The following is a 19,170-nucleotide window of genomic DNA, read 5'->3' as shown; positions in this document are numbered from 1 at the left end:
CTAGGAACTTGCAATGACAGAACAAGATGATGCTTACATTTTCTTTTTTTTTTTTTTCTTCTTTTGGTTTTTCGAAACAGGGTTTCTCTATAGCTTTAGAGCCTGTCCTAGAACTAGCTCTTGTAGACAGGCTGGCCTTGAACTCAGAGATCCACCTCCCTCTGCCTCCCAAGTGCTGGGATTAAAGGTGTGTGCCACCACCGTCGAGCCTGATGCTTACATTTTCTAAACATAACATTGAATTTTGTCTTTTTACTAAAATTTTGCAAAATAACCAACAAAAGATTTGTCACACATAGAATTGCACTATGAATTTTAATTGAAACCATTTGATCTAGGAGTGATGGGGCATGACTTTAAACCCAGTACTCAGGAGGGGAAGGCGGGTGGAACTCTGAGTTCAAGGGCCAGCCTGGTCTACATAATTACAGGATAGCAAAGGCTATGTAGAAAGATCTTATCTCGGGAAAAAAACAATCCAAACAAACGAACAAACAAAAAGCATCACCACCAAAACAAAACCACCATTAAAACAGTTCAAAAACTCACAATAAATTGTGAAACTCTGAAAGTTAAAAACCAGGTGTGGAGCCGGGCAGTGGTGGTGCACGCCTTTAATCCCAGCACTCGGGAGGCAGAGGCAGGCGGATCTCTGTGAGTTCGAGACCAGCCTGGTCTACAAGAGCTAGTTCCATGTATATAATTTGTAGATAATATGTAATATTTATGTTATTACATATATTTATACAACATTTAAGGAAAAACAGACCATGAGTTTGAGAATGAAATGGGTATTGAAGGAATATGGAGAGCTTGGAGGTACAAAGGGAAAGGAAGTGATGATGTAAATATATTTTAATTTAAAAAGTGTTTTCAATTAACCACTATCTTAAATGGGAGATTTTTTTAAAGAATGCCAGAACTAAGCATTTATTTTTATTACATAAGATGTTATATTCTGCATATGATTAAGACTGTTCCATTGTTTCTTCATTTCTGATATTTTAAAAATAATGACTACGTTTGAATCCTGTCAAATGTTGTTTTGTTTCAACATTTAAAGATAATAATTCATTTTGTTTTATATTATTTTTAGTAGTTTAAAAGTTTACTTTATGTTCATGGATGCTTTACCTACATTTTTTTCTGTGCTTCACTTGAGATGCCATGTGAGTTAAGATGGGCATGGATCCCATTCAACTAGAGTTAGAGATAGTTAGAAACTGCCATGTGGGTGTTGAGAAACAAACCTAGGTCCTGTGAAAGAACAGCAGTGCTCAGTGCTCTTAACCATACAGCATCTGTCAATCCCTATCCTTCATTTCTTGTCAGCTCAATATAATAAATGATCCCACTTTTCAATGTTAAACTAACATTCTTGGATAAAATCAACTTGGCTACAAAAAAAAAAAAAAGAGCTAGTTCCAGGATAGGCTCCAAAACCACAGAGAAACCCTGTCTCGAAAAACCAAAAAAAAAAAAAAAAAAAAAAAAACCAGGTGTGGTACATATACCCGTAATCCCAGCAGTTTGGGGTGCTGAAGCAGTAGGATTTTGAGCTTGGAGACAGCCTCGTCTACATAATGAGAACCCATTACAAGACTATATTAGAAAGAAAAAAAGTACTACCAGTTAGGAGATTTTATTCATCATGTACACCTAAAATAAGCATTGCACACTTATATTCCACTTAATCTCCATGGCAAGATTATGAAGAGATGGAATAAAATAGCTGTAAGTTAAAACCAGCTGGATGAGAAAGAAACAAGCACAGCTGGATCTCTACACAGCTCACGTTCTGGTTATGAAAGCCATTCAGCTCATTTTACAGGAAACGAAAGCGGGCGCTGAGTCGTGAAAGAGCTCACATCAATTATTTTTAGCATGTCTCTTAACTTTTCTGTCCCCTGATTTCTTGTCTTCGGTGCCTAAGTCTTGAACAGGTAACCACTTCAGGGGATGCCGGCGATAGATTGGCCACGGAGGAAGTGTCAGCTAGATTAGAAAAGAGAAAAGGCAGCATTTATTTCTACCCAAAGTTTAAAAGATCAGTATGTGTAATGTCTGATCCCCAAATAACCACCATGCTAAAGATTAACAAACTGACCAGACAGGTGAGAGCAAGCACGAAGTGTTTACACACACAGTTTTAAGAACTAAAAGAAAGATGGAGGCAGAGCGAGCACAGTAGGAAAGCCTGCCTAGAGTAAGCTGCAAAAGGAAACTAGAAAGTTCTGCTCTTGGGTGGGAGAGATGGCTCAGAGGTTAAAAGCACTGGCTGCTCTTCCAGAGGTCCTGAGTTCAATTCCCAGAAGCCATATGGTGGCTCACAGACATCTGTAATGAGATCTGGTGCCCTCTTCTGGTGTGCAGGCATACATGCAGGCAAAACACCGTATATGTAATATATAAATAAATCTGTAAAAAAGAAAGTTCTGCTCTTCTGGCCAGCTCACCATCTGACATTAATATTCTACTTTCCCAATAATAGGAAGAAACAAGACGAAGAAAGAGCTGATTCTGGTTCTCACTACTAGGTCCAACCAAGTTTCCCAACTCACCAAACACGAGAAAGCAAATCCGGCCATAACTATGTAGACGGTCCACCCAAACTGTTCAGCCACGTACCCGTAGATAAACCCAACTATCTGAAAAGAAAACCAAGTATATTAAAGACAGTCAAACCGAGGGACACGGGATTATGAGATTAAAGGTAAAAATCAATACTTACTGCAGAAAAAAGAATAATCCCCTGAAACATCTGTTCAGCTAGCTTCTGCCCCTTGTAATCCTAGGGACGAAAGAGAAGAGGCGGGGTTGGTCCCATTACCAAAGGACTGAAGTTCTTGTTAAGAACTCAGTGTTGGCACTGGCAGCACTCAATACCGGGAGTTTCCCAGTAAGGAAGGAAAATTTTGATTTCCCGGGGAAACTTTGGGCACCTTAACGGAGTATGGGTAAGGGAATCCTTTCTGGGGAAGAAAAGAGGCCCTAGGATCTTTGAGGATGTGAACCACACGCCACACCAGTCGGTGCTCCAGCGCTCCAAAAGGGCCTGCGGGGACCTGGGACGCGCATCCTCACCATCTGGGTGGGCAGCGAACTCAGATGTTCCAGCATGATTGGCGGAGAAGATCGACAACAAAGCAGAGGTAGCCGATTCTTAAGGAGTACGGTTTGTGGGGCGCGACACCGAGTGTATCTTGGTCGACCCGCCGAGCCCCTCAGTCCGACGGCCGTGGCCCCGGAAGCGGATGTGTCCGACGGGCACAGACGCCCTCTGGCCCCGCCCCGCGCCATAGCCAAAGGAGAGACGTCGCCTAAAGTTCCTGGAATCCAGCGCATTGTTCACGAGGACTGGAGCTGCGACCTGGCCGGAGCATCGCACCGGTCAGTGCTACCGGCTGCCCAGAACCGCGCCTCGCGGGCTGTGCCTGCCCCTCCGAACGGCCGCCGGCACGCTCCGCGTCTCCATAGCGACGGCCTTTTCTCCGGGAGGACCCGGGCTGCCCCGTGGCGCCTGCTGCGCGTGGCGCTCTGGAAGCGGAGCCACGGTCAAGCCGAGACCTGGTGGCACAGCGTGGTTGCTGCAGAGCTCGCGGGCCAGTGGGCTGCGGCCGGGGTGCGGCGGACGCAGGCGGCCCCGCGGGGGGCCCGGGCCTGGGGCCTGCGGTGCGAGCGCTGAGCTGGCGGGGCGGGCCGGGGCGCGGGCGGCGGCCCCTCCTCCAGGCGCAGGTAAAGGCGGCTGCGCCGAGCTCCTTAGGGCGAGGATTCGTCTGACGCGGCTCTAACCTGGCGTGTCATTGCGTGGTGGAACCCCGGGACTGCCACTCCACGTCCCCGTCGCTCCTAAGAGTAAGGAGACCATTAATGACCCCTAGAATTAGGGAAGATAACCGAGACACGAGGCCCTGGCGGCCCCACGGTTCATGAAATGAGCCCCCAATGCCCCCACCTAGAGGACCCCATATTCAGTCCAACTATTTGGTTGTTGGTTTCCATGGCTCTCACACTCCCAGACTAAGCCCTCCTGGTAAAGATCACCTAAAAGTTTCCCTTAGCCCCTCCTTCAAGGGTGGTGTATATTTCAAAAGCCCGAGCTTTCCCCTTGTTAGTGAGCTAGATGGGGTACCCATTCTGGGGATCTGGCTCTCTGGGGCCATCTATCTCTGAAGACTCTGCTGTGCTTGCAGACAGTGATATGCTAGCCACCACAGGCCGGAAGCTGAGTGGCTGCTGCCCGCATCTACCCATCCACCGAGCCACCAATTTTTCAATCTTTTTTTTTTTTAATCCACAGAAATTTGATACTTTCCCTTATGGACAGAGTGTCCCTGATTATTAAGATGGTATTCTCTTCTTGATTGGAGACTGGATGCTCCTGAATTTGCAAGACTACCCAACAAATACCACGTGCCTGTTGCTCTTTGTGGGGATAATCTTAGGCTCAGGGATTCAGCAGTAGATTTAGATTTTCATTTAGCTCCCTGTTCCCATAGAACTTACATTCATGCGATACAAATCCGTACCTGTGACAATTTCATAATCGAGAGGGAAGTGTGAGATTCTTGGTACAAGGAGAGGATAGTGGTTGGTGATCTCCGCAAGAGCAGTTTGGAAATGGAAACAGACGTCGAAGAACAAAGATGCAAATCTTTTCAGTCCATTAGTATGAAAGAGGCAGAGTTCGATCCTGTCCATCCTCCACTCCCCTCTCCCGCCTTTAACTAACTGAAAGACCAGAACATGCTAGCATGCTGCGGGAGTGATCCGCTGGGAATGGAAAGACGTTTATGATGCTCCATACAAGCAATTGTAGGATAGGGAACCTGGCACCAGTGGGATAGCATCCTGTGCATATGTGTGGTCTGTAATAATAAGAGGGAAAATAAGCAAAATGGTTGTTGAGACTGTGGCTATAAATACAGGGAGCGAGCGTGTTTGTGTTTTAAAGGTGGAAGTTAGCTAGAGAGATGATGGGAAAAGTACTTAGCACACAAGTGGAGGACCTGAGTTCAAGTCCCCAGTATCTGTGTCAGTGCAGGCTGGGCGTGGCAGCACACCTGCAGTCCCAGCACTCAGGAGGTAGAGATGAGCCCCTGAGAACAAGATGACTAGAAAGACTGGCAAGTTGGGGTTCAGTTGAGAGACTTTGTAAGGTGGGACATGAAAATCTGATGTCAATCTCTGACTCCTTCCCCCACATACACACACTTGCTCTCAAACATGCATGCACACATGCAAGCACACATACTGTATGCACATACACAAGCAAAAAAAAGAAACGGCTAAAACATGGTGCAACCCAATAATCACAGCACTGGGCAGCAGGATCAAAAGTTTAGGGTCAGCCTGGGCTTTAGGTTGAGACCGTGTCTCAAAAACAATAAGCAAAAAAAGTTTTTTCCTTAAAATTTCTTTCATAGTAATGGGCAATATCTGTCCTGAGTTTCCTGTGTGTGTGTGTGTGTGTGTGTGTGTGTGTGTGTGCGTGTGTGTGCTTATGAGGAGGCTTTTTTGTATACAAATAGTTTAGGGATGTAAAAGTTTTATAATTTCTGAGCAAATAACCATGGATTTGCATAGTGAAGAAAATTATACACAATTGTACTCTGGCAAAAATGTTGCTACTATATGAAATTTCGAGAGCTCCTAAACAAACCAAGGAAGCCTCATTACCAGGAAGCACACCGTTGATCAGACTTACTATGATAGCTGGTATTTTTCATGTAGGTTAACTGGAAGAACTTAGTGTTTTCTGTCACGTGTATCTACTTAAGTTCATTCAGTACTTGCTAGAGGTGTGTTTCTTATGTTCTGCTAACTAGAGTAGCTCAGATACATGTGACTTCCATTCCATATACAATGTTTCCTGTAACTAGCATCACTAGAAGTTGATGAGACAAACCATTGCCTTTTGTACCAGCAACTAGCTGGGAATGGTTGGAATAAGATTATTTTATCCAGTCTTGGTGGAATTTAGCTCAAAGCAGGCAGATGTTAAGGCTTTATTGAGTGGCTCCCAATCTGCCAGTTTCTGCAGGCCAGGTTCAGCCTATGATGTGATAGAGACAAAGAGCGGGGCATATAATGTGTATTTTTATTTTTGTGTGTGCATTTCCATGTGTGTAAGAACACAAACATGGAGGACAAAGGGCAGCCTCAGGTGGTGTTCCTTAAGATGGCTATTCACCAGGGATCTTGCAATCTTCATCTCAGTGATGGGATACACACCCTGCTTTTTATGGAGTTTCTGGGACCTAACTTGGGTCCTGACATGCACAGTGAGCTCTTAATGGGCTGAGCTCTCGTCTCAACCTACAGCTGTGTTCTTAACTTTAAAAAAATTTGTGTGGGGGCTGGAAAGATATCTCAGAGATTAGGAGCACTGGCTGCTCTTCCAAAGGACCCGGGGGTCAATTCCCAGCACTCACATGGCAGCTCAGAACTGTCTGTAACTCCAGTTCTAGGGGTTCTGATGCCTTTACACCAATGCACATAAAAATAAAGCTAAATAAATTATTCAAAAGACCTTTTTTCATTGTTGTTACATACATACACTTACAATACATATATACATATTTTAAAAATTTGTGTGTGTGTGTGAGAGAGAGAGAGAAAGAGAGTGAGAGCGAGTGCGGGTGCCGTGGTGCGCATGGGGAAGAAGAGACAGGCAGCTTTCCGGAGTCAGTTCTCTCCGTGGGTTCGGGGATCGAACTCTGCTCATCAAGCTTATCCTGCAAGCAAACACCTTTACTCGCTGAGCCACCTTGCCAGTCTATAATGCGTATTTTTTACAGAGGAAGTTCATTGGTGTGATATGTTTTATATATACTGTTCTAAAAAGGAACGTGCTCATGTGTTTTAGCTCGTTCTTTGTAAGTCTGAATTACATTGCCTCAAATGTGTAATATGACCCATGGTCCTATTTAAAACAGAATCCCTGCTTTTATAAAGACCTTGGGAAGTTAAATGCCTGATGCACACATAGTGTAAATTAACTTTCTCAGCAGTGTTTGGCTGAAAGTCCTTTGTCAAATAAACACCCCTGTCTACATGTTTAAAGACTACTTTAGGTGAATTTGTTTAATCAATTTAGTTTCATAAATACATATTCCACAGTCTTCTCCATTGAATTGTTGTGAGAAAGTAAAGGTGTCAGATGAGCAGAGGGGGCCTAGAAAGCACCCGTGCAGATATCACTTTCTTAATACTTGGTCACTTCATCAACAGAGATGAATCTGGGTTCTGTGTGTTGTGCATGCAGGTGTATAGAGCCCAGAGGAGGGCCTCCGGTGTCCTGCTTGATCTCTCTGCTTACTGAACCTGGAGCTAGGCCAGTGGTCAGCAAGCCTCAGGATCCTCCAATCTTTGCCTCCCTCCCACAGTGCCGAGGTCACAGATGTGCATGTGACCATGCCCAGTTTTTGACATGGGAGCTGGGGATATGAGCACAGATACATCCTCATCCTTAACCCAGCCCGCACTCTTCCCCACTAAGCTGTGTCCTCAGCCTAACTTATTGTCCCTTAAAGCAGATTTTTTGTTTTGTTTTGTTTTTCGAGACAGGGTTTCTCTGTAGCTTTGGAGCCTGTCCTGGCACTCGCTCTGTAGACCAGGCTGGCCTCGAACTCACAGAGATCTGCCTGCCCCTGCCTCCCAAGTGCTGGGATTAAAGGCGTGCGCCACCACCGCCCGGCTCTTAAAGCAGATTTTTACATGTATACACAATGCCTACTTCTCTCTGTGCGTACCATGTGCATGCAGTACCTGCAGAGGCCAGAAGGTGTTGAATCTCGTGGAACTATCTAAAGCTATGTGGTCTCAAATGTCATGTGAAAGCACTATGATCATCATAAAATTTTCAGACTCTGTACTAGATGGAGAGTTGGCTCAGAGGATAAGAATACTAGCTGCTTCCAGAGGTCTTGAGTTCAATTCCCAACAACCACATGGTGACTGATGCCCTCTTCTGGTGTAAAGGTATGCAGATAGCGCACACACATATATCTATATATCTTTAAAAAGGTTTTTTGTTTTTTTTTTTGGCTCCAGATTGGGCTCTTGAAAGTTAATAATTTAGAAAAAAGTGTCTGAATAAGTATTTTTGATGACCATTCTCATGTCTTTACTGACTTTGGGGACTTTTATTTTATAGGATTAGTATCTAATGTTTGTATAAGACAGAAGAAAAGGATGTCATTCCGTAAAGGTATGTTCTCCCTCTCTCCAAATTCCATTGCTTTTATACGTAGACCAAAGCCAAGAGATGTAATGCAGGTTTCATCTGTTTCAGTGAGCATCATCATCTGGGTCCTGGCTGTTGTTCTCTTCTTACTGGTTTTGCACCATAACTTCCTCAGCTTGAGTAGTTTGCTAAGGAATGACGTAACAGGTATGGGAACCTTTACTGACTCCACACTACTGTCTGTTGTCCCGCATTGTAACTGATAGCACTGTGTAAAAGAAAAAAAGAAAGGAAAACTCGCTTCTTGGGCTTAGAAAGACTCTGAGGCAGTGTAAAGGGGCAGAAAGCCAAAAGAGACCAGTGACCTCAGCAGAGGGGGCTGTTAACTTCAAACAGCAAAGGACAGACACAGTGGGGAAGGGGTGTCTGCAAAAAGGAGGGGATACTTGCAGGTTACATAGGAGGTTTGGGAAATGGAAGTTAAATGGAGATTCAGGGGCTGTGTGCAAGTTCTGCTTCCTGGAGCTGTTTGTCCAGACACTGTTTGATCTTTGGTAATTGCTTTGCTCAGGCTGTCTGGATAAGGTGGACAGCGAGTAACTGAGCTAGGCAATGGCCGTAAGGGGGAGGGGCTGGAGTGCAATGTAGGGTCGGGATTTCCGAGTCTGGCAGAGCTTGTTCAGTTTATCCCAACAGAAGGCATCGTAGGCACTCCTCCCGCTCTTGTCTCTGTAGTTAAGTCTTTGCTAAGGACTTGATCTGAGAGAATATTCCTTTCTATCAAGTCAGAGACCTTAAATTGCATCAGGTCAGAGCTTTAGAAGTTGCGTCCTGGTATCTGATGCTTGTCTTTACCCCTGCAGTGTCGATAGGTATGTCACTTTCCTTTAACTTAGCTGTCACAGCAGTAGGACTTTGTGATAAAACAGACATCAAAGTCTTATCAGGTGATTAAAAACCATTCTATTGTATAATTACATTACAGTTATCTAGTTGTTCATACAATTCTACCCTAGTAATGTAGGATATTTGAGGCTTCGGGGTGTTTGTAGATATCTTTTTGTTGTTTTCTGTTGTTTTGAGACTGGATCTTATGGCTGAGCCTGGCTTCAAACTCACTATGGGCTGTTCTTGAATTCCTGATCATCCTGCCTCAGCTTCCATAGTGATGGAATTAGCCACTCAGTCCCAAATACCTGGCAGCCACTTCCCAAATTACCACACTGAGGCTTATATTACTTATAAATGCTTGGCTGATAGCTCAGGCTTCTTACTCACTAACTCTTACACTTAAATTAGCCCATAGTTCTTACCTATGTTTAGCCAAGAGACTTGGTACCTTTTCTCCACCCCCCTCTTTTTTTTTTTTTTTTAAGATTTATTTATTGGGGCTGGAGAGATGGCTCAGTGGTTAAGAGCATTGCCTGCTCTTCCAAAGGTCCTGAGTTCAATTCCCAGCAACCACATGGTGGCTCACAACCATCTGTAAAGAGGTCTGGCGCCCTCCTCTGGCCTTCAGGCATACAGACAGAATATTGTATACATAATAAAATAAATAAAAATATTAAAAAAAAAGATTTATTTATTATATCTTCAGTGTTCTGACTGAATATATGCCTGCAGGCCAGAAGAGGGCACCTGATCTCATTATAGATGGTTGTGAGTCACCATGTGATTGCTGTGAATTGAACTCTGGAAGAGCAGCCAGTGCCCTTAATCGCTGATCCATCTCTCCAGCCTGGTACCTTTTCTCAGTACGGCATTCTCATCTTGCTTCTCTGTGTTTGCTGGCAACTCTCAGACTCTGCTTTCCTCTCCCCAAAATTCTCCTTGTCTGACTCTGGCGCTGAGTCTCTGCCTGCCCAGCTATTGGCTAATCAGCTTTTATTTAGCAATGAGCATAATCCACAGCAGATGGAATTTCAGATGCGAACCACAATGTCCTTGTTTGCAAAAATCGTTTTTGAGGCTAGATGTGATGACACACCCCAAAATTCCTAGCAATTGGGAAGCTGAGGCAAGGCAAATAATCATGAATTTGGGGCTAGTACCGGCAATAGCAAAACTTTGTTTTAAAAAATAAATATACATATGCCGGGTGGTGGTGGCTCACACCTTTAATCCCAGGACTCGGGAGGCAGATCTTCATGTGAGTTTGAAGTCAGCATGGTCTGCAGAGCAAGTTCCAGGACAGGCTCCAAAGCTATAGAAAAACCCTGTCTCAAAAAGCCAAAATAATAATAATAATAAAATAAAAATACACACACACTCTCTCTCACTCTCTCACTATGGATAGCAATCCAACAGCATGTACCATGGTATACCCATACCCACACATCATATATACACATGCACACAATATTAAGTGGTATTAGGAGGAAGTACAGGCCATCTTTGGTTATGTACCAAGTTGAGGTAAGCCTGAGCTACATAAGACTCTTTCTCAGAAAGGAAATAAAGTCAGAGTTAGCTCGTATCTCTAAGCCCAGCACTTGGAGGCAGAGATAGAATCATTTAGTATTAGTTGAAGAAGTTATTTCACTGACACAAGAAACTACTAAAAAAAATTTAACCTTGTATATTCTAGTTCCTTTCTCAGTATTTGTATTTATATATATATTTGAGATTATACTAAACTACATGACAACCTTTTCCATGTAATTTTTATCATAAGCATTAAGTAAACTTCAAATATGTATTTAAGACTTTGTATGTGTAATTTTAATGCTGTTAAGTTTATTTATATCCACAGAAGATACATTTTCTTTTTTAATAATTTTCAGAATTTGATGGCAATCCCACAGTGAGAACTTCATTACATGCAAGACATACATAGACATAGATATTTTTCTGGTTAAAATTTACGTGCTTTATTCCTGGTTGTAACTCTAGGGCTAGACATCATCTAGTATATACTAAGACTCAGTGTTCATTGATAGCAGAGTGAATACACAGCTGTCCTGTATTCATAGGATTGGCTGTAGGACCCAAATCTTCAGATACTTGGATCTTTTGCACCTAATTGCACAAAACTTGCATATAACTGTGTACATCCATTTTTTTTGTTTTGTTTTGTTTTTTGTTTTTCAAAACAGGGTTTCTCTGTAGCTTTGGAGCCTGTCCTAGACCAGGCAGGCTGGCCTCGAACTCACAGAGATCTGCCTGCCTCTGCCTCCCGAGTCCTGGGATTAAAGGCGTGTGCTGCCACTGCCTGGCTAACTATGTACAGATTACTATGTATTATAAAATATCTCTAGATATATTTAGATATTATATATATATATATATATAGTATAGCATCAATCCATATTGTATTGTACTATTTAGGTACCAACAATAAAAATTAAGTTTTGACATATTTAACAAGTAATTCTTTCTAATATTTTCCACCTGTGGTTGATTAAATCCACAAATGTGGAAATCATAAATATGGAGGGAAATCCCACTGTATCATAAAAGGCAAGCAAGAAGGATGGTTTACAGAATAATGCTGCAGTTATTTTCTGTTGTTATTTTGTTTTTTTATTTTTGTTTTTGATTTTCAAGACAAGATTTCTCTGTGTAACAGTTCTAGCTGTCCTGGGACTCTTGTAGACCAGTCTGGCCTTGAACTCACAGAGATCCGCCTGCCTCTGCCTCCCCAGTGCTGGGATTAAGAGTGTGCGCCACCACCACCTACCTGACTCTCTGCAGTTATTTTGTATTGAACTCCCTTTCTAAATTTAATTTTCTATTCCAATCCAAAGATTTTCCTATTTAAACTCAAATCATAGGCCTAGGAATATATCTTAGCAGTAGAAAGCTTGCTTGACATATGGTAGGGCCAAGGTTCATTCCAAGCACAAGAGAGTAAATTCTGATCAAGATCCAGTACATTGATTTTTATGCCTCCATGTGATATGTGGTTTGAAGACTGTTTCTAGGTTTTTGTAAGTATAAATAAAAGGAAGTAAATTTAAGAATATGACACCCACATTCCCAAGAGGTAGGGTGGGTGGTTTTTGGTCATTCAATGGGTTATGGATATTTGTCATTGTTTAGAGGGGTTGGTTACAAGTTATTATTGGTAATGGTCAGGTTTTGGAGCCTGTCCTGGAACTAGCACTTGTAGACCAGGCTGGTCTCGAACTCACAGAGATCCACCTGCCTCTGCCTCCCAAGTGCTGGGATTAAAGGTGTGCGCCACCACAGCCCGGCTAGTTCTTGTTTTGAAAAGAAAAAAGGGATATAGATATGATAGGATAAAAGGGTAAATTATTGAATCTACTCTGAAAAGAAAAAAGGGAGGATATAAAATTGGTAGAATGAAAGAGTATTCAATCTACTTTTTAAAAAACAACTACTGGTTTTAAATGCTTTCATTGTATTGGACTTTTGTATATTGATACAAATTTATGATAAATTTTGTTGGAACATACTGTACATACTTTTCTAATTTTGTTCAAGGTATTGTACCTATCCAGCTCATTTAACAATGTTATGAAATTTCTAGTCTTTGGAAGTTATTATTACCAACTGTTTAGGATAATAAGGAAATGCAGGTTAGTAATTATTTACCTATAATAATCAAACTTGTAGTCACATTAGGTATATTTTAAAGGTCAAACAAAAATATATTTTAGATAGGTTATCTTCAAACACTTCAGTGATCTACAGAATATAGCATTTAAGATGTTTTAATAAGCTCTCTCTCTCTTTTTTTTTTTTTATTATGACAATGAGACATGTCTGTTCCTGGCAGCACCAGTCTACTTCAGAGACAATGATGGGCATTGAAGAAACTCCACATGGAGTTTACTTTCTTTGTGGCAAAAGTAAATGCCACACTGGACAAGAAAATGCCCTTGCCTTGGCTGCTGACAGTATGCTATCCTAATTAGACAAGCAGGACACAAAAGAAAGTTACTGCCAAACATTGTCAAGACAAGGCAGGATAGCCCTTTAGAATATCTTGTTTCCCAGAAAAGTCTGTCAGATAACCTAGGCCTGTAGGCTGAAGACGGATGCCAGAATGTTGTAGAGGAACTTTAGGTGACTGTTCAGGCAGCCAGCATTTTCTGTCATTTCTCAAATTCTTTAGAAGTCTCTTGCATGCACTTCCTGCTTACTCAGTTAATATTTCCTTCTTGGGTCTCTGAGGGAGTTGAAGACTAGATATAGTTTTCCTTGTTTACCAGATGCAGAAAGCAAGTTATGGTAGAAAGTAAATTAGGTACAAGACTTTGGACTCACCAGGATAGGATAAATTATGGGATATTTTCTCTGTATTTGTCAAATGCACTAGACACTATTAATGTATTTATTGCTTGCATAAATTATATATAGTCATGGTACTTATTGTATATAGTTTTCTTATATTTGTTATAGCCTCCAGGGTTTCTCTGTGGCTTTGGAGCCTGTCCTGGAACTAACTCTGTAGACCAGGCTGGTCTCGAACTCACAGAGATCCGCCTGCCTCTGCCTCCCGAGTGCTGGGATTAAAGGCGTGCGCCACCACCGCCCGGCTATAGCCTCCTTTTTAATTTTAGACAAAATCTGGAAATGTAATGGTATTTCATTTGTATTTTTATAAATAAAGTTTGCCTGAAGATCAAAGAGTAAAACAGCCCTACTGGCCAACCATACAGACCAGGCAGTGGTGACACACACCTATAATCCCAGTAGTTACACTAGTTTGCCATAGAAAATGGCAGTAGTGGTGCACACCTTTACTTCCAGCCCTAGTGAGAATTATGAGAGGAGACAACTCTCAGACACAGTCTCATTCTGAGGATTCCTGGAGGCAGGATCGCCATTTCATACTGAGGTAGAGGTAAGAGCCAGTGGCTGGCTGTTCTGCTTTTCTGACTTTCAGGTTGAACCCCAATATATGTTTCTGGGTTTTTATTAATCGTGGTGCACTGGACTCTGTAGAAAAAAAAAACCAAACCAAACCAAACAACCTTGCTGGGCAGCTGGGTGGTAGTGGTGCACACCTTTAATCCCAGGACTTGGGAGGCAGAGGCAGGTGGATCTCTTGAGTTTTAGGCCAGCCTGGTCTATCAAGTGAGTTCCAGGACAGCCAAGGCTACATAGAGACAACCTGTCTCAAAAAAAAAAAAAAAAAAACCAAAACAAAAACAACAACAAAAAACAAACTTGCTGGACATGGTAGTGCATACCTTTACTTCTATCTAGCACAGTAACTTCTTTGAGTTTGAGGCTTACCTGGTCTACTTAGCATGTTCCAGGCCAGCCAAGATTATATAGTAAAACTCTGCTTCAAAGAACAAAACAAACAACAAACCCAAGTGAAACAAAAATTCCCGAGATTGTGTCCCCGTGTTTTCCTTGTGTATTCTTTTCAGATTCAGGAATCCTGGGGCTTCAGCCCATAGACTTTGCCACAGATGTTCATCAACATCCAGTAAATGGGAGGCAAGAAGAGATTCCCGTGGTCATTGCTGCCTCTGAAGACAGGCTGGGTGGGACAATTGCGGCCATAAACAGTGTTCATCGGAACACTCACTCCAATGTGATTTTTTACATTGTTACCCTCAACAGTACAGCAGACCATCTCCGGTGAGCACTGCTTTCCTAGTGATTCTGCCTCTGCCTGATGCTCTTCACCAGCCCACTGCTGAGCCAGAAACCATTTACAATATATTATGATGTCTTCCTGTTTTACCATGCACAAACACACAGAGTACAAATATTTTTTCCATGTGATTGAGTCATGTCTCTATGGCAAGAGAAATGATAATTTATATCAGGAACAAAACTAGCTGTCAAAGTCACACTGTTAATTCCGCAATTCTTTTAGTATAGGTCTAATGTTTGGCAACCTGACTTTCTGATAAGGGAAACAATATATTGCTTTACTCATCTTAGCTTCTTAGAGATGGACATGCATAAAGTACTGGGTTCAGTTCATGGTGGCGCATGCCTGTCAACCTAGCACTCAGGAGGTAGAAGCAGGGCGATCAGTTCCAAAGGCATCCTTGACTACAAAGTAAGTTTTAAGGGCCAAGCGGTGGTGGCGCACACCTTTAATCCCAGCACTTGGGAGGCAGATGCAGGTGGATCTCTGTGAGTTCGAGGCCAGCTTGGGCTACAAGAGCTAGTTCCAGGACAGACTCCAAAGCTACAGAGAAACCCTGTCTCAAAAAAAAAAAAAAAACAGGTTTTAAGGACAGGCTGAAAGCCGGTGGTGGTGGCGCACGCCTTTAATCCCAGCACTCAGGAGGCAGAGACAGGCGCATCTCTGTGAGTTTGAGGCCAGCCTGGTCTACAAGAGCTAGTTCCAGGACAGGAACCAAAAGCTACGGAGAAACCCTGTCTTGAAAATCAAAGACAGGCTGGGGTGTATGAGACTGTCTTAAAAAAGTTAAAAACAGAAATCTACAAAACTTATTCCAAAAAGCAGCTTGTTTAACAGACTATCAGAATTCTAAGTATTTCTCTCCTTATGGCTTTCTCCATGGTTCACATTCATTAAAATTATGTTCTCATTCTTGAAAAACTCAGAACCCATTCAAGATGTAGAAACACACTGCAGGTTTATTTATTTATTTGTTTGTTTTTCGAGACACGGTTTCTCTGTAGCTTTGGAGCCTGTCCTGGAACTAGCTCTGTAGACCAGGCTGGCCTTGAACTCAGAGATCCGCCTGCCTCTGCCTCCCCGAGTGCTGGGATTAAAGGCGTGTGTCACCATCGCCCGGCACACACTGCAGGTTTAGAATGGACTCAGAAGTGTGCTTGGGCAGATAACATGGGCTGTCCCTTACATTGCCTCAGTCAGGTGGGTCAGTTTCTTAGATTCATCACAGGAAATAATCATTCTATAGCTGAATATTAAATGCTAGTTTTATTGATAACTAGTTTTTACTACCATTATGATTTGACTCCATTTTTGGAAGGGTAAAAATTCTATGACCCAGCCGGGCATGGTGGTGCACCCTTGTAATCTCAGTATTTGGGTGGCTGAGGGAGAACTGTGAATTCACGGTTACCTTGGGCAGTGTAATAACTTCCTCCAGAAATGAAGTCTATTTTTTGGCAGCGTGTTCTCAAGTCTAGATTTTTTTACAATAAAGTTTTGGGGGAAGATTTTCCCCTGTGGATTCTTGGCTGAGAAGAAACTTTGATGGGAATGCCTTCATCTCAGTTGAGGAACCCCCAGTATTAGAGATAAAGAACTTCACACATCTAGTGTATTGGGTTTCTCTTACATTATGCCACTGTTAGAAAAGTATAGAAAGATAAGGCTATACTTTAGAAACATGACTATTTAAGACTGAAGTGTGTTTTTCTTTATCAGGTCCTGGCTTAACAGTGTTTCCCTGAAAAGCATCAGGTACAAAATTGTAAATTTTGACACTAAACTTTTGGAAGGGAAAGTAAAGGAGGATCCTGACCAGGGGGAGTCCATGAAACCAGTGAGTTCCATGTGTCTTTGTTTCTATAGATGTATTTGATTAGAATACTTGCATAATTTGGGCACAGTGCTAATTCTCTAGGGACCAAATCTGGGCAGTTCCAAGAGTTCACTGACTGCTTTTACAAGGGTTCTGAGAACATTTTAATAGCTTTTACAGAGCCCAGCTACTGTATCCTGTGCTGATGCTTCTTTCCTTTTCAGTTAACCTTTGCAAGGTTCTACTTGCCAATTCTGGTGCCCAGTGTAAAGAAGGCCATATACATGGATGATGATGTAATTGTACAAGGTACCACAGAATGAGTTTTATCTGGATTCTGGGTTGTAAGGGTTGTCATATGGTGAGCATTAGGCCATTGGAAGTGGGAATAGATTGCAGGGTAGTGGCGCACGCCTTTAATCCCAGCACTCAGAAGGCAGAGGCAGGTGGATCTCTGGGTTCGAGGTCAGCCTGGTCTACAGGATGAGTTCCAGGACAGCCAGGACTACACAGAGAAACACCATCTTGAAAGAAATGGGTTGGGGGAGGGGAAGCAGAAGGAACAAAATCTCAAGGCAATTTTTCATTTCACTTTATCCATTCCAGGTGACATTCTTGCCTTGTATAATACACCACTGAAGCCAGGACATGCTGCTGCATTTTCAGAAGATTGTGATTCAGCCTCTACTAAAGTCATTATCCGTGGAGCAGGGAACCAAGTAAATTACTGCAAACCTTACTCCCTATGAATGCTTGAAGTGTTAAATCCAGGGCTCAACTTACATTAACCAGTTACTTCACTACAGATTGCATGCCTACTTTTCTGTAGATTCATTTATGGACTTTACAATCAACTAAGACAAACTAGATCCCAACTGCTGTATTTGTCGAATCTCCTACATTGCTTTTGCTAATAACTTGAGAATTCTTAGTTCAACTACTTCTTTACTTGCTATATAAGTTTTTAAGCAGCAAATATCTCATTTGTGTTTTCAGTACAATTATATTGGCTATCTTGACTATAAAAAGGAAAGAATTCGTAAGCTTTCCATGAAAGCCAGCACCTGTTCCTTTAACCCTGGAGTTTTTGTTGCAAACTTGACTGAATGGAAGAGACAGAATGTAACTAACCAGCTGGAGAAATGGATGAAACTTAATGTAGAGTAAGTATTTAACTGGTTTATCTTTTTAAAATAAAGTCTTTACCAGTAGAAGTTGGTCAGTACTTTTCATTGACATTCTTTCTTTCACCAAGAGAGGGACTGTACAGTAGAACTCTGGCTGGCAGCATCACCACACCTCCTCTGCTTATCGTATTTTATCAACAACATTCCACCATTGACCCTATGTGGAACGTCAGACACCTTGGTAAGTGTAAGCATGCAAGCTGGGCATGGGTAATCCTAGCACTTGAGAATGCCAAGGCAGCAGTACTACCCCGAGTTCGAGGTCAGCTAGATATAGCCACTTAGCAGACAGACATCAAAACAAACAAAAAGACAGCTGCTGATTTAAGCTAATCAGAAATTGGTAATTAAGAACTCTTCCTTGCCGGGCAGTGGTGGTGCACGCCTTTAATCCTAGCACTCGGGAGGCAGAGGCAGTAGGATCTCTGTGAGTTCGAGGCCAGCCTCGTCTACAAGAGCTAGTTCCAGGACAGGAACCAAAAAGCTAAGGAGAAACCCTGTCGCGAAAAATCAAAAACTCTTCCTTAGGGATGTCTGTACCCAGTATTTCCCTTAAGGTTTCTGCAGCTTAGCATGGCATTGCTTTGTCTTACTAGTAATCATTTGGCATTTTTTTTAAGGTTCCAGTGCTGGAAAACGGTATTCACCCCAGTTTGTAAAGGCTGCCAAGTTACTTCACTGGAATGGCCACTTCAAGCCTTGGGGAAGAGCTGCTTCATATGCTGATGTTTGGGAAAAATGGTATGTTCCAGACCCAACAGGCAAATTCAGCTTAATCCGAAGACATATGGATGCCTCAAACATAAAGTGAACTAGAATTTAAGCTTACATACACCACTCAGGAAATCCTGGAAGACACATGTGGGAAGTTAACAGTGTCAGGCTTGAGTCTCTGTAGCAACCCACAGAAAAGGGGTGTTTCAGCTGGGCAGAGATGACAAATTGTTTCCGTGGCAGTCAGCTTCCCAGATGACTACAAATGTCTCCATCTGACTTACCAAATGCTTGCTCACTGCATTGTTGACTGATCTGAAGGACAGACTGATAAAACCAGCAGCACTAATTCATCTATCTGCTGCAGTTAGGAACTGCAGCTTGGTTTTAATTTTGTAACCTGTGGCTCAGTTTGTAAATAAAATGTTTTCCAATAAATCTCTTTGCTTCCAGAGAACAGATTCTCTTCCATATATTGAATGTAAATACTGCTGCTCTTCTAGAGTTCAGCTTCTATCACATCAGGTCACAATGGGATTATTCTAGTCTGAGATCCAATGTAGTCCTCTAGAGCCTCCATCCCATTGCATATAGGCTACCCCTCACTGCCCCCACACACATTTTTTTGGATACAGTTTCCCCGTGTAGACCAGGCTAGCCTTGAGCTCATAGAGATCTGCCTGTC

General features: G+C 42.5%; 2 protein-coding genes across 5 annotated transcripts; one reads left to right on the top strand and one right to left on the bottom strand.

The window, feature by feature from the left end:
- Positions 1–1,626: 1,626 nt before the first annotated feature.
- On the bottom strand, positions 1,627–3,345 carry Spcs1 (signal peptidase complex subunit 1). The gene is made up of 4 exons (XM_041662439.1): positions 3,085–3,345; positions 2,732–2,791; positions 2,562–2,648; positions 1,627–1,995 (listed from the first exon to the last, which is right to left on the bottom strand). Exons 1-4 carry the CDS (start codon positions 3,343–3,345, stop codon positions 1,870–1,872), a joined length of 534 nt encoding a protein of 177 aa, XP_041518373.1. The 3' UTR covers positions 1,627–1,869.
- On the top strand, positions 3,321–19,101 carry Glt8d1 (glycosyltransferase 8 domain containing 1). Of its 4 annotated transcripts, none has more exons than XM_041662438.1 (10): positions 3,321–3,390; positions 8,159–8,212; positions 8,297–8,395; positions 14,536–14,749; positions 16,488–16,605; positions 16,809–16,893; positions 17,191–17,303; positions 17,581–17,747; positions 17,840–17,952; positions 18,392–19,101. In XM_041662438.1, the coding sequence occupies exons 2-10, from the start codon at positions 8,197–8,199 to the stop codon at positions 18,580–18,582; spliced, it is 1,116 nt and encodes a 371-aa protein (XP_041518372.1). In that variant the 5' UTR covers positions 3,321–3,390; positions 8,159–8,196; the 3' UTR covers positions 18,583–19,101. The 4 variants fall into 4 exon arrangements, with proteins under 4 accessions (XP_041518372.1, XP_041518371.1, XP_041518370.1 ...); XM_041662437.1 differs by lacking the exon at positions 3,321–3,390 and adding an exon at positions 3,605–3,735; XM_041662436.1 differs by lacking the exon at positions 3,321–3,390 and adding an exon at positions 3,721–3,855.
- The last annotated feature ends 69 nt before the right edge of the window (positions 19,102–19,170 follow it).

Source organism: Microtus oregoni, unplaced genomic scaffold (assembly GCF_018167655.1).
Source record: "Microtus oregoni isolate MIOR12 unplaced genomic scaffold, Mior012 000013F_ref0000133, whole genome shotgun sequence".
NCBI classification, from domain to species: domain Eukaryota; kingdom Metazoa; phylum Chordata; class Mammalia; order Rodentia; family Cricetidae; genus Microtus; species Microtus oregoni.
This window is presented reverse-complemented; position numbering and strand designations above follow the sequence as displayed.

Bases quoted from the DNA above. Each gene is read 5' to 3' on its own strand.
- Spcs1 (XM_041662439.1), bottom strand. From the start codon at position 3,345: ATGCGCTGGATTCCAGGAACTTTAGGCGACGTCTCTCCTTTGGCTATG. The intron at 2,792-3,084 runs GTGAGGATGCGC...TTTCGTCCCTAG, and splicing joins GTTCGCTGCCCACCCAGATG to GATTACAAGGGGCAGAAGCT. The intron at 1,996-2,561 runs GTGAGTTGGGAA...TTTCTAATCTAG, and splicing joins GATTTGCTTTCTCGTGTTTG to CTGACACTTCCTCCGTGGCC.
- Glt8d1 (XM_041662435.1), top strand. From the start codon at position 7,953: ATGGTGACTGATGCCCTCTTCTGGTGTAAAG. The intron at 8,213-8,296 runs GTATGTTCTCCC...CATCTGTTTCAG, and splicing joins AAGGATGTCATTCCGTAAAG to TGAGCATCATCATCTGGGTC. The intron at 17,304-17,580 runs GTAAATTACTGC...TTGTGTTTTCAG, and splicing joins TCCGTGGAGCAGGGAACCAA to TACAATTATATTGGCTATCT.